General features: G+C 43.0%; 1 protein-coding gene across 1 annotated transcript; it reads left to right on the plus strand.

Annotated features, from left to right (window-relative positions):
- The first annotated feature begins 290 nt into the window (after window positions 1-290).
- Window positions 291-12,327, plus strand: KLHL42 (kelch like family member 42). Its single transcript, XM_058022687.1, has 3 exons — window positions 291-1,189; window positions 8,459-8,652; window positions 11,475-12,327. The coding sequence occupies exons 1-3, from the start codon at window positions 291-293 to the stop codon at window positions 11,924-11,926; spliced, it is 1,545 nt and encodes a 514-aa protein (XP_057878670.1). The 3' UTR covers window positions 11,927-12,327.
- The last annotated feature ends 2,735 nt before the right edge of the window (window positions 12,328-15,062 follow it).

The raw sequence follows: 15,062 nt of genomic DNA on the forward strand, positions 1-15,062 counted from the left end.
AGGGATGCCCTGCCGGCCCCCCCGGCGGGCAGCGCCGGAGCGCTCAAACATTGCCTTTTTCGGGCTTTTTTTCTCTTTCCTCCCTTTGTGCGTTGTGTGCGGTTGAGGTTTTTTTTTTTTTTTTTTTTTTTTTTTCGCTTCCCCTTGTCGCTCCTTGCAGGGCCGGAGCGGCGGCAGCGCTCCCGGCATCCCGGGGCCGCTCCGCCCATCCCGGCCCGGCCCGGCCGCGGAGGAGGAGCCGGCGCGGCGGCTCCGGCCGGGCTGAGGCGCGGCTGGGCCCGCGGTCAGCGATGTCCCTGGCGGAGCGGCGGCGGCGGCGGCAGCAGGAGGAGGAAGAGGAGCGGGCAGGGGAAGCAGGGGATGGGGCCGGTGCCGGGGAGGAGGTGGTGCAGATCCGCCTGGGGGACAAGTGCTACCCGGTGTGCAAGAGGAAGCTGATCGAGCAGAGCGACTATTTCCGAGCGCTCTACCGCTCGGGCATGCGGGAGGCAGGGCAGGGCCAGGAGGAGCAGCTGCTGCGCGGGGGGCTGAGCGCCCTGGGGCTGGAGCTGGTGCTGGACTTCATCAACACGTCCTGCCTGGCCAGGCTGGAGCAGGAGGAGGGCGGCGAGGAGGAGCCGCCGCTGCTGGAGGAGCTGGTGGAGGCCGCGTCCTACCTGCAGGTCACGCCCCTGCTGCGGCTGCTGCTGTCGCAGGTGCGCCTGGGCAACTGCTTCGAGCTGCACCGCCTGGCGCAGGTGTACGGCCTGCAGGACCTGCACGACGCCTGCCTGGACTTCATGGCCGCCCACTACCACCAGGTGCTGCGCAGGCCCGACGCCCGCCCGCACCTCCTGCTGCCCCCGGCGCTGCAGCAGCAGCTGCGGGAGCGGCGCATGAGGGGCACGGCCACGCTGGTGCTGCTCGGGGACTTCATGGGCCCGCCGGGGCTGCCCGCCGGCTGTCACCCCGCGGGGGACGCGCCCTGGGCCATGCTCCGCTACGACGAGGAGGCGCAGCGGTGGCTGCCGCTGGCCAACAACCTGCCCGCCGACCTGGTGAGCGTCCGCGGCTACGGCTCGGCCACGCTGGACAATTACCTGTTCATCGTCGGCGGCTACCGCATCACCAGCCAGGAGATCTCGGCCGCGCACTGCTACAACCCGTGCCTGAACGAGTGGAGCCAGCTGGCCTCGATGAACCAGAAGAGGTAACCTCTGCTCCCTGGTGTGTGTCCGTGTCTGGTGTTGAGGTAGATCCTGTTCACTCACATGGGACTAACAAACCTCTCTGGGCTCTGAACCACCAAACAAACCCAATGAGAAAACTCCTTTCCCGCTTTCTTTTTGGTGTGTTGTAACTCCAGATAAGAGTGAAAAACGCCAATCGCTTGTTTTTAAAATTTTAAAAGTTTAATAGTAATAAAATGGTTATAAAAATTGTAATACAATTAGAGTAATAATAATTTGGACAGATTGAATTAGGACAATATGAGAGAATAAAGACAAAGAGTTACGGACAGCCGGGTACCTTTTTCTGGGCAGCATGAGCCCAAAAAAGGACACCCGTTAACAGAGGATTAACCCTTAAAAACAATAGCCTGTTGCATATTCATACACTTCATACATGATGCATAAATTCCATTCAAATACAGGATTCTGTCTGGTCATCCTCAACTTCTTCCTCTGAATCCTAACAGCGCCTTCGAGGCGGGAAGAAGTTCATTTCTTCTTATAAGAGGACAATAAGTTCTTTTTCTCTGAAAGATTTAGGTGTCCTGGGGCTGCTGTCTGGTGCAAATGCCTCATTTCCTTTCTTAAAAAAATCCCACTAACATAGTTCTTATTTTAACTACAAAAGTTACCTTTTAACTATAAGACTACATTTATCATCTTAATAAAATGTTAATACAGCACTAGTAATCAATACATAAAAATACATATGGTAAATATCTGCCTAGAGCCATATAATATGCACTTTTCACATAAGTATGTGACAAGTTTTCTTGCTCTTAGCAGGGATGTACAGGCTATACCAGAGCTGGAGATGGCCAAAACCATTTCGTTACAGCAGTTGTCCATTTCATAAAAATCTGAATGTTTTAGGCCTGCACTTCAGTGAAATACCAGAAAAACGTCAGGAAGATGGTGAGAAATTTCTCACTTGATGGGAATGTTTGGATCTGGGAATCATTCATTGTTTTGACAGTTTTTTTTTTACCTTTATCCTTTTGAACTGTTTATTACACATTGATGTTTTAGTTTGCATTCAGAAACACTTGTATAATTTATATTTGAAAGAGTAATAGAGACCTAGCCTTGAGGAGGGCCCAAGAGGGAAGGCCTTGTCCCTGGCCAAGGTTGTGGCTCCTCTACCTTAACCACACTTTGGAGTTATAAAAACAAAAGCTTTCATTTCACTGAACAAACTGGCTTTGTTTCCAACATGAACTTCCTCTTTGTTTCCATTTTAGTAAAAGTATCTTAAATTTTATCTTTTCTCTCTAAAATAAGAAAAAGTAAGGAGGCCAAAATTCACTGTAGAATGGAAATCCTCTTCTCTATCCAGTGAACTGAAAGAGCATGCACAGAGAACCAAGCTGTTGGCATAAATGCTTTGGGTAGTTAAACTGCAGTCTCTATTCCTGGTTCTATTTAGCTTTTACCGCCTAAACCCTCTCAAAACAGGGATTAGACCTAAAATTAAGTCTTTCCCATTTCACATTTTTTGTCCCCCCCACTTCTTGTATTGTGAGAATTTTATTTTACTAAAATAATCACTTCCCTAATCAGTCATCTCAACTGATCAGAAACCATTTTTCTCAGGGTTTCTGACTGCTTGGAACGGCGCTGGGAAAAGTTTCATCTGTAAAATGAATGTTTGGCTTTTAAGCACTACAAACACCTTTTCTTACAGACCTTTCTTAGAGGCTGAGCCTGTAGCAGAGTTCCCTGAGGTGCCTGGGGAACAGAGATGTTTTAGCTAACTGAATTCGACAGCTGGACCTGTGTGAACGGGGTTGGGAGCACTTGGACTCACTAGAAAAGCAGGGTGGGGTCAGCCCACACAGTGTCTCCTATGGAAATTGATCACAGAAGTGCCACATTGATCAAATCACGAGGTTCTGCTTCTCTCATGTCTTTAGCAAGAGAGCTGTTACTATGTATGTTGACTCTGCAACGTGGGTTTTTAAAAAATAACCTCTTCGAGGCCCTTTTTGCACCTTACAGTTTGTGTATTCAAACTCTAGATCAGCCTTTTTTCCTCCACACTTTCCCTTTTTTTGTTTTTGCTAGGATGTATAATCATTATACTTGAAATAAACACGTGGATATTTTCTCCTATTACTGTTTTCTATGACATTGCCACATCAACTTAATCTTCAAACCCATCACAGTTGGCAGCAAGGTGTTCCTTTATGTGACTGTGTTCACAGGGGTTTGAGGATGAGGGAAGAGATGAGGATCTGACTCCATGTTTCAGAAGGCTGATTTATTATTATTTTATGATGTATATTATATTAAAACTATACTAAAAGAAGAAAAAATTTCATCAAAAAATAGCTAAGAATAAAAAAAGAAAAAATAATAACAAAAGCTTGTGGCTCGGACAAAAAGTCTGAGCTAGCTGACTATGATTGGCCATTAATTAAAAACAACCACATGAGACCAATCACAGATGCACCTGTTGCATTCTACAGCAGCAGATAATCATTGTTTACATTTTGTTCTTGAAGCTTCTCAACTTCTCAAGAGGAAAAATCTTAAAAAGATTTTTCATAAAAGATGTCTGTGACACCTTTAGACTAGAATTTCACACTGGCCATTTACCCATTTGCCTGCTGCCTTTCTGCAGTATTTTTTGAATAGTCTTTATTCTTAAATTCCCTGTAGTTATTGCAAGCCAAAAAGTCCCCAGAATTACACCTGCAAAGTAGCAGTGAGGACGTTGTTCCCTGAGTAACTGGGGGAACTTTTTTTTCATGAAAACTCAGCTGACCCCTTCACAACACACATTTCTGATTTTACCAGCTTCACAGAGTCTCAGCTCTGCAGTTAATTGTTACTTTTTCTATCTGACATAACATGTCAGCTCCCTGATGACCTGCTGGGTGCTTTGTGGCAGGGAGAGGTGGCCTGTGTCCTAGGAGCCAGGAGAAGCATCATTTTTAACATAATGGGTTTGCATGCTGCATGTGCAGTGCTGATGCCAGTCTGCCACACATCTGTGCTGCAATTGGAGCTGCAGTTCTCTTGGCATTGTATTTTTAGTTTTGTTATGCTGTAGTAAAATAAGCAGGGTGGTTGCCCAGCCTTCTGCTTAGGAATTACAGCCATGTGACTGTCTGGCAAATGAATTTATATCAGCTGATACAATTACATCCCATGGATGAAATTCGACATACCTTCAGGGAGGGCTCTAGTTTCCATTGAAGTTGGTTTGACTTCAGACTGCAGAGGATCTGGATTTGTCCTGCATGAGTGACCACATGTGTTGGCCTCAAAGGAAGGCTGAGGAGTTATGGATATAATTTTGCTGCTCTACTCTTCATATAAGAGCTTTCTGCCCTTAAAAAACCTTTCAAGTTCTATGGAGTTTTTATCATTAATTATTTCCATTGTTGTAATCTCCTCATGCTTAGATGAAACACTTCTAAGTTACTTCTAAGCAGAAGACAAAAGTCACCTGAATGTTTAGCAGTCATTCTGGTTTGGGTCTTCACTGTTGGCTTTCTTTTTAGGTGTACAGGTCTTATTACTTTAATTTCAAACTTTTTCACAAGAGCCAAGTCCTGTATAATGTTCTTGTGATATCCCCCAGGAGCTTCAGAGAGTGTTATTCCCAATTTATGCATACCCAAGGGAGCTAAAATAATGTGCTCAGGCTCACCAAGGAAGCCTTTGGCTGAGCGTGGAATTTCTCATCGTCTGAGTGCTAAATCCAGTGCTGATCACAAATAGTCCACAGCAGATCAGGTTTTCTAGACCTTTTCATTCTAGACGTGTTTCTGTACTTGGAATTCTCAAGACAGAGAATGACCTGAACTTTTAAATAGAAGCAGCTCCATGTTAGCGTTGCCCAAGATCTGGTCTCTGGAGTCAAGAAGGTAACAAAGTGTTTCAGTAATGTCCTTGAATACCTTTCCAAACATTTTCCTTTTTTTTAAGTGAACACTGTCTGGTGAAAATTACTATTTAAAAATTATATACTCATAGGATTTCTGCTGCATGTGCCAGTTATATTCTACTTCTGTTTTCCTTTAGAACCTTCCCACTCATGGCAGGTAAATCTCCCAGGCCTGGAAGACCTATTTAAGCCCAGGCTGGAATTATGCACATGGAACATGATTTTTGTGAGCAATCTGTACCTGAACCACTGCCACTCTCAGGATTCTTACAGAAGTGTAGGAGATGATGATTCTAGGGAATACTGCTTGTTCAGGAGATCTTCTCCTTCCCCATTTTTTACTGTTTTTTTTTTTTAATTCGCTCACAATTCTTCTGTGATGGAAGAAAATAGACTTCAAAATTTTTTTAACTTACAACCATCCACACCTTACTTACCACAAATGTATCACACACTTCTAAAGCTAAATGTTTGATGCAGTGTACTCTGTAAATTCACATAAGCAATATAAAAAAGGGAGAAAAAGGAACTCATTGATAATATGTAAAACACTTTGGAATTGCACCATAACTGTGTTTTCACGGTTCCTTGTCTATGTTGTAAGTGCTTTAACTCTAGAATAAACAGTTCATCTGATTTTTGAGAAATTTTAAGGTTAAATTCATCATTTGGCAGGAAGAAACAATGCTGGTTACTCCAAGGCTCATGTTCTGCAGCAGGACCTAGGCTACCTTGCAAATAAATACATATTTAACTCGCTCTTGAAATATTCCAGCAGTGTAGATTCCAACCTACACTGGAATCATCCTCCCAGCTCTCTTGTTCCCATGTTTAGCCACCCTTCTGATCAGAAAGTCCTCCCCAGTATCTGGGCTAACTCTTTTTGTTGTACCCTAAGTGAGATTGCCAGTGAACAAGAACTGTGTGTGTCCTTCATAGCTGCTGCCCCCATGGGCTCCTGCAGATACACTGAGCACAATGCAGAGCCATGGGAGATTTGGGAAGCTATGGAATGTTATCTTCCATGCTAAAAGCCTCTCTGCTCCAGCTCCTTTGCATTCATTGTTATATTTTCCTTCCTTTGTGCGCCAGCACTTTGTACTTTGTTGAGTGAAGAATGGATTTTGAGCGATGGTGAAACCCCACAGCTCCCATTCACTGCTGTTCCTGGGCTCCTGTTCAGAGTCAGTGGGGGCAGCAGAAGACAGCTCATATCTCAGCTTGTCCCAGCAAGAAGGGACCCTCTAGGCCTGGTTTTTGGGAAGTACATCTTGGTCCCTCAGGTTTAGACAAGTCACAGGTGTGAGTGGAGCTCTGTCGTGGTGGAATCTGTCTGATTCGGCGCCCTGCTGTTTCCAGGCTGTGGTCCATGGAACAGTTGGTTGTGGAGAGCTGGCTGCCTGCTCAGTGTTTGCTTTCCTTGTTTCCAGCTGCTGCCACACATGAAAAGAGACTAAAAATGCACTAAATATTTCCTAATGTGCACTCTCCATAAAGACACCTGCTGTTACTGGCATGGAAAGGTGAATGGCAGAAGTTTTTCATAACATATTGAGCCATTGTCCAAACTTTCATATGAAGTGTGCTGGTGGATACTTGCAGCTACTTTTGAGTAAAATGAACCTTATTGTTAGTGAATTCCATAAATCTGAGATACCTCCACTGAATGTCATCCATTTTAACGAGTGTTTGGAAGTGGTTAAATGACTGATGCAAAGGTTTGTGGCCTCCTTTTAGATTATTTAAAGCTGAAAGTTGTCCTGTTTTTGTTTCAATAGATAACTTTCCCAGTGGTTTTGCCCCTTTGTTAATTTGTGGAAATTTTTTCTCGGTCCTAACTTTTGCAATAGGTATATTGTTTTCAAAATAATAATGTTTTGCAAATAGTTATCCTCATTTCATACCTGCTTTTGATTGCCATGTTATTCCAGATTCTCTGAAATGGAAAGCATAATTGCTATTGAGGGAATATGAACAGACTGACCTAATCGTAGATGTCAGGGGAAAAAATAAGAATAAAAAGCAATTAATTCCTTCAAAGGAGCGTTTTAGTTTCCAAAGCTGTATCAGGCTGACAAGAACAAAGTGATTCCATCTGGAAACAAATCCTTTTTCCAAATAGATTTAATAAAAGAAGCTGCAGAGCAATCTGCAGCTAGGCAGGGTTCATTTTATCCAGACAAAATCCTGCAAAAGTACTTAGCAGTAAGTTTTGAATGTTGGATTCCTGCAGGGTGGTACTCCCTTTGCTACCCAGCAGGTCTGAAGCACCATTTCAGTTTTAGACACAACACAGTTCCCTGTTTGGCTTTGTGCTGAGCTGGTGCACTCCAGGGACTGCCACACATCCAGTTAATTGGGATAGCAGTGGTAAAATCTCAGTTGGCTCAGCAGAAGAGAAGGAACAACCTTTCTAGGCAATGAGACTGTTCCTGGGGAGAGGGAAAGCTCATCTTTTGTTAGACCAGCCTCCCTAGCTAGAAGGAAGAGCAGCATACAGGAGTTCTGTCTTCACATCCTCCAGGTTCTTCCTCCAGATCTGCACCTCTAACACCCATGGGCCATTTGTTTCTGTCTGTGTTACCTTCAGGGTGTGAGATAGGAGACTTCTCGTGCTTCAGAATCAGGAAGTTGTCCTTTGCCATGTGTGAATTTTGAGAGCATAGTGGAACAGACTAAGAAATAAATTACCCATTTGGAGGGCATTGCTCATGGGGTGCAATGTCATTTTTGTTTAGCTATGGGTAGAACATAATTTACAGATAGATATTGCTTCAGAGGATGTATTTAGTAGTTTAATGCTGAGTAGGCTACAGGGGATTCTCTCTTCTTTCTTTTGCTGAACAGGATTCAATGTGTTCCACTTTAAATTGCTTTTTTATTAGGGTTATTAATGAGAGTCAAATAAGTATGCCTTCTAGGCATCCATCAAGCCTTGTTTGAAATTTCTGCAATTTTAACTGAAATTACATCTTTCTCTGTGTGTCCATGTAATGCACTTTTCTCTACCGATGGCACATTGTTAAAAGCCTGATAAAAATGACCTGTGTGCTGAGCATAGTGATTAACTGAACATCTAGAGCTGAACTGGCACAGACTGAAATACAAAATAAAATATTCCTCAGTCTCAGCAGCATCATCAATACCATTCAAACTGTCACTGGTTACTGTCCTGAGTAATTGCAGTGTAGTTACAGCATTTTGGGCTGGTACAGAAGAGTTCAGATGCTGCAGACACCTCAAGAAAGATGTGAGTGGTGATGAGTCTGTCAGAGCCTGGGTAGGAGGAACTTCCCTCTGTGTTTCTGCCCATGGATGCACCTCATTTCAGTGCTGCAATCTGTTCTTTCAGGTCCAACTTCAAGCTGCTGGCTGTCAGTGGGAAGCTCTATGCCATCGGTGGCCAGTCCCTTTCCAACGTGGAGTGCTACAACCCGGAGAACGACTGGTGGAATTTTGTGGCGTCCATGCCAAACCCTCTTGCAGAATTCTCAGCTTGTGAATGCAAGGGCAAGATCTACGTTATTGGAGGATACACTGCACGAGGTAACAAGTTTGCTGTTAGTTCTTGTTGCTTTTTACTGGTTGTTTCCAAGGCCCAGATAATTTTCTGCTGTTCTTCACGAAAGCTTTTGACCTCATGGAGAAGGCTGCATAATGCTGATTAAAACACAAAGAAATAAATTGCTGGTAGAAAATTGTTGGTGAAATAAACAAAACAAAATAATAGCTCTATCCGAGAAGAATCAGGTATTTTATTTTTTTTTTCAGAGCCTCTGTGGACCTGTGGCCTGTTGCTTGCAGAGAACAAGCTGATGGGTACTTCAGCACCCAGCTTAGCCACTACCCCTTTTCTTAGATTTTGATCACACAGTAGAGAGAGGTCTCAACAGATATACTTTGTTTCCTTTTTAAATACCTGGTTTAGACTGTCAGAAGGAATAATTAATAAAAAATATCTGCCTGCCTTAATATTTCTCATGTATTAATAGATATCATGGTCTTTTCACTACAGTATTTCAGCACTTCACAGGCAAATTCAAGTTGTACCTTAATAACAGAATAATCAAAAGCAGAAGCAAGAACCAACACTTTCAGCTTATTTAATTTCTGTACCAAATTTTCTGCAGACACTATACAGAGGGGAGGATTTAAAGTTTCATTCTCTTCTGACAATTACTTTTCTTTTATCTAGTGGGGAAATAAGTTCAGTTAAAAAAAAAGCTGCCATTTGTTCATTCCTTAAGTGCATAGTGCCATATTTTTGGGAGGAAGACGTTTTCTCAGAGCTTTAGAAGTCAATTTTTTAAACATGTCAAATGTTCAGTATTTACCAGGATTTTGTAAGTTTGAATTTGGCCTTTGCCCACTTCAGTTGACCACAGCAGTTTTAAGGCTTTCTTTCCAAGCAGAGAATGAAATTAGAAGACAGATCAGCTTTTACAGACAGGACTGCAAGCAAAACTGAACTGATGTTAGAACAAACTTCTGCGCAGATTTGAGCCTCTGAATAATTTTATAAAAGACACACTGGTAGCAGACTTAGACACCAGAATTGCCACAGTTACACTGGTCATTTTCCTTCTGAAGTATGCTGATGTCAGAAAGTGTTAAGACCTAAAGATATGAGAAACACTAAGGTTTATATGCTGGTTTGCTACCTTTACTACATAAAACACGTGCAGCAATTAATGGGTTTTTTTTATTATGTTATTTTTAGTAATTTTTGGTATTTCTGTATATACCTCAGTTTTGGTAGATTTTGTGGGCTGTTTTTTAAATTTGTGTAGAGCATTCTCCTGAGACTACACTTTCCAAAAGATGGCAGGATCTGGAATTTCCCACTGTAAATTATAATGACACCTCTTGAATAAAGTCCCTCTCTTGAGTCTACAGCTCTCACTTCTGAACCTAGATCCTAATAGAAATTCCATGTCACACGCTGTAGTGTTCATATTTTGTATTGTGGGTTTTGTTTGGGGGTTTTCTTGTTGTTTCAGTGGATATAAAAGACCGAGACTGTCAACTGAGCATGTGAGGGCCATGTTGAAATGGACTTCTATTTCATACACCTCCTCTCAAATAGCACATTTTCCATGGAAGTTTACTGCTATAGATAGTCATAAAACTTAACTGGGACTTCTCCTCCCCTTACTGAGTCAGAGAATGATAGGTTGTTTGTAGACAAAGGTCATCTATATGTAGAGCTGTAGTTTCACAGAGCACTGCCATGAAAATAATCAGGGTGCAAATGCTGGATGGAGCAGCACCTCCCTGATCATGCCACTGATGCACTTCATTCACGACAGTCCAGTTATATTTCTGGCTATTTATACCTGTGCCCTCACAGAACCTGTCAGTGTGTCCCTGTCTGCTCTTCCCCCTGGGAGCTCATCTAGAAGCCATCATGCAGGACAGACTGGTACCATGGAGGAGATTTAATAAAAGACCTGTCTAGAGTCTGCAAACCTGTTCCTGCTTGTCACTTGAGCTTGGATTTGAGCTCAGGTCTCCAGAGACTTGAGAGAGACTGAATTTATTGCGTCGTGTGCATTCTGTGATAATTCAGTGAAGCCTTGGGCACAGCCAGGGTCTTCTCTGCACCATTAATCAGGGTGGCATTGTAACAGTTTTGTGGAATAACACTATTGCAAACACATGCACACACTGAGTTGTGAATTATGGAGATGATTTCCTGGTTCTTAGATGATTTTGACAATGTGTGTTTCTCTCTTTATAAAGTGCCCTTAGGTCATCCAGACCACTTGCTGAAATTTAACCAGCTTTACAAATTTTATTCCATAAAACTTTGGAACTGAAATGCGAAGTGATGAAATGTTAAAAGTAATGAAACATGAAAATGTAACTGAAACGTGGACTGAAATATGATGTATCAGAATTAAGCCTGGATGATAAATCATCACTTGGCAGCCATTAATGAAGTGTACTCTCTTCATGATAGTTTGATTCATCTGTGACCACTTGTGGAGATGAGAATATTGCTCCATTTCCCTCTTTGTAAAAAAATACTTATGTATCAATCAGAGACAAAATTAAAAGCATGAGCTGAAAGGGAGGGATTAGATTCTGCTAAAATCTGGGGGCCCAGACAATTTACATCATGTAATGTGCCAGAAGTAGCCTCATTTTTTTCCCTGTGCCAAGGAACAGAACGTTCGAAGTTTCTTGTCAAGGGCAAAGAGCTGCAGTTGTCAGTGATCGCTATTTCTTCCCTGGCTTGCCCTGCAAGTGTGTGGTGTGAGAGATCTGCAGGAAAGGCTGGGACGCTTTGTAGGAGAGAAAAAACTTCTGCACGTGGTGCCTTGTGACAGAATTATTGACTTGTGAACGTCTCCTCTGTGTTCCAGGCAGGAACATGAGCATCCTGCAGTACTGCCCCACTTCTGATTCCTGGACCAACTTGGAGCTGTGCGACGTGCACGTGCGCAAGCAGCAGATGCTGTCTGTGGAGGAGACCATCTACCTGGTGGGGGGCTGCATCCTGGAGCCAGGGCCCGGCCACAGATCCAGCCCCAGCGAGGACGTGCTGACCGTGCAGTCCTACAACATCGCCACCAAAGAGTGGCTCTACCTCAACGAGAACTCTTCCAAATCCGGCCTTAACTTGACTTGCACGCTCCACAACGATGGAGTCTATATCTTGAGTAGGAATATTACTCTGTCTTCCAGCTTGGAGCAGCGTCTCTTCCTGAAGTACAACATCTTCACGGACACTTGGGAGACCCTGGGACGCTTCCCAGCCTTTGGACAGAACATTCTGATCTGTTCTATGTATTTGCCTGATGGGCGAAAAGTGTAGCAGCACGAGGGTTTTCTTTTCAGTTCATTATGTTTTTTTGATAAAATATTGCTCCCTTTGAATAATTCCGTTTTCAGAATGTCATCTGGTTGCATAATGCAGGCATAAAATACTGATTCTGTTCTCTAAAAAGGTTTCAGAATTCAGTATGAAGCGAAATGCTTCCAGAAACAGTTTGAAGATGTGGATTTGAAAATTTTACTAGTTTGGATTAAAATTTCACCAGGTATTGTTTGCAATTTAAACGTAAAATTATTGTGTTGGCAACTGATACAGGAGTCCCAAAGGCAAAACTGATCAGTCTGGTTTTATTCTTTGTCTTAGTAGACAGTGTAGAACAAAACATATACATTTTAAAAGTGGAAACAATTCAATAAAGTAAATAATTAGTATAATCAAAATCACAAGGATTTATTTCTTTCAAAGTACAGTTTTTACTCAAGCAATGTTCTGTCAAATGCACACTGTTTCAGATTCTCTATACTGTCCCATTTTTATCTCTTCCATGGTAGCAAGTGAGATTCTCAAAGGTGCCAGCAATTGGGGTCCCATCAAGAACTTTCTCTGAATTGTTTGTAGTGCAATGCTTTGCCAGGGACTGGTAGGAATTAACTAGAGGCTGCAGTTGCTGATTGCAAAGTAGATGCTCCTTTAATGGAAGTTGGCAGCATTTCTTGCTACTGTTAAGATAGAAGTAAAAAGGCTTTTTATTCAAAGGGTGGAGTTCCCTAATTGTCATAAACGTTTGAGTCTTAGTTACCTCGTTGTGTTCTGTGGTACTTAAAACTGAGTTTTAAAGATCACATTGCAGCTGGCAGCAAGCTGCGTGTTGTGAAGATGTCCCTGAGCAGGGGTGATCCTGCTCCAGGCACATCCTGGTTGGTAACCCTCCTGTGGGACATGCATGGAAGGCTTGGCTCTCATAAATTACCCCCTGAACACGTCCCCCAGAGCAGGGACATTGAGTGTTGGCTCTTTCTTGTGTCACCAGGGAAGGCTGCCTCAGGTTTGCCACACAGTGCTGTACTTGTGTACAGGGCACTGTAAGGTGGTCACTGAGCACTCCTCTGTGGGGATCTCCAGTGGACACTGCAGGAGCTTCTCCCAGTTCCTGCCTCCTGCCTGACAGAACTGCAGCCAGGATTGGCCCCTTTTCTCCTTGCAGCTCACAAGTGCAAAAGGTCTGCTTGAGGTGCCTGCCCAGCTCTGGAGAGTGTGTCCTCACAGCAAGGAGAGGAAAAGCAGCTCTGGCCTACCAGGAGAAGAGCCAGGTTAGAGATGTGCTGAACACATTGCAGGGATGCTGGTTCTGCACCAGCTGTTCATCCACCTAAGATGAGGTTTAAAGCACCTGAACTCATTCTTAATGTGTGGAGATGTCTTTTTTGTTTCTCCATTAGAATTCAGGAGTCTGAATCTTCTTTTGAAGACAGGGGTCTGTTGTACAGAGGATGAGGCAGCAATGGTTCCCTCAGGATGCCTGTAATTGCTTGCTTTTCCACAGTTTTGAATGAAATCTGTTCTTGCTAAAGGGTTATCAGTCTTAAAGTGCCTTGCCAGTCCCTGCTCACACATTAATCTTTGTGCTTCCAATCACCTGTAGCAACCCAAACAGAAAATCCCAGGAAGCTTCTCCAGAATGAGGGCATTTGTGTTTGAACACTCTCAGGATGAAAACAACCACAACACAAGGTATTTTGGGTCTCTGAGATCTACCTTTTTGGGTGGAAATTTTGCAGCCTGGTGGAGAATGTCCTGCCTCAGCCCAAACTGGTGCCTGCCACTCAGCTCTGTATACTTCAATTAGTTAAGTCCATGTTGATGTGTTTTTATTTCCTTTGAAGGCATTGTGTAACTGCTGTGTTTTGACAGCGGTATCAGACCACACAATTACTCTTCTGCAATGGAATAATTAGGTGATTTTCATAAGATGCTTCTTCCAGAAGTGTTTCAGAATAAATATAAGCAGGGTGCCATAGTCTGGTGATAAATTATCTCAGTCACATTATGCTACTTGCTTTCCTAAATTTCATTTCAGTTCCAGATTCAGTACTGTGATTCAACTGTGACCAATGTTGGTGGAGGGAATCACAACCAACTCACAATATTCTTTTTCCTAGCAAATTAACCAAGAAACTCTGTCACTCCTGGGTTTGCAATGGGGTATATCAAATCAAGACCTTTCAAACGCATTCATTTCTTAGTGCAGTCGTAATTCCAAAAGCTATGACATCATCTTCTTGGTGTGATTACTCTTTTTCAGAAGAGGCCTTTCCACACTGGGTTTGTCTTGGTTTCAACTTCCAGCAGTCAAGTGACCACCTTGAAAACCTGCTCAAATGCAGAAGACAAAGCTGTGTCTGACCATAAATACAGTCAGACCCTTTTGTCAGTCCATGGTGCAAATGCCTCCTACACTGACATCTGACAGTACTGCAGTCACAAATCAAAACTGGTGTTTAATTTAGTGGTAGCATTAATTAGTGTAAGAATCTAAGTGTACTCCATTACTACAGGCTGAAATAAAAATAAATGGTTTTTTTTAAACAAAATCCTTTACAGAAAAGTATGCAGTGTGTGTGGCCCCATACCTCAGGAAAGAAACCAAACACTGTAATGACTGTCTTGTGCCCTGTTTATTTTCTTTCTATCAGTTTTATACTCCATATTCACTTTTTATATTTTGGGGCAAGGAGAAGTGTCTGAGAGCCACTAACAGAATAATTAAAGCACTACTTTTTAGCCAGTGGAATTGTGCAGTGATCTGGTGTGCTCTCCTTTCTCTGGTGGTGGGAGGAAATTTGAAATTTCTTGATTTTAGAAGTAGCCAAAGAGTCCTTGCAGTCTGATCAACTGGAAATTCCTCTGTTGTCTTCATGTTGCTCCAAACTTACCATGAGGACTCCATCACATCAGCTGGAGTGATCCTTCCAGCTCCTGGCATCTGCATCTCCAAAAGTGAGTGAGTAGGAATGTTGATCTTGTGGGAACACAAGGGTCATCTGGTATGTAGTGATTGAAAGAATTCCTGAGTTCCTGTGAAGTGCATTTGTTGTCAGTGCTGTCACTGCCACTTCCTTGGCTATTCAGACAGCTTCAGCAAGTGCTAATTACTTCAAACTCTGCTAATTACCTG

Source organism: Melospiza georgiana, chromosome 4 (assembly GCF_028018845.1).
Source record: "Melospiza georgiana isolate bMelGeo1 chromosome 4, bMelGeo1.pri, whole genome shotgun sequence".
Taxonomy (NCBI): Eukaryota; Metazoa; Chordata; class Aves; order Passeriformes; family Passerellidae; genus Melospiza; species Melospiza georgiana.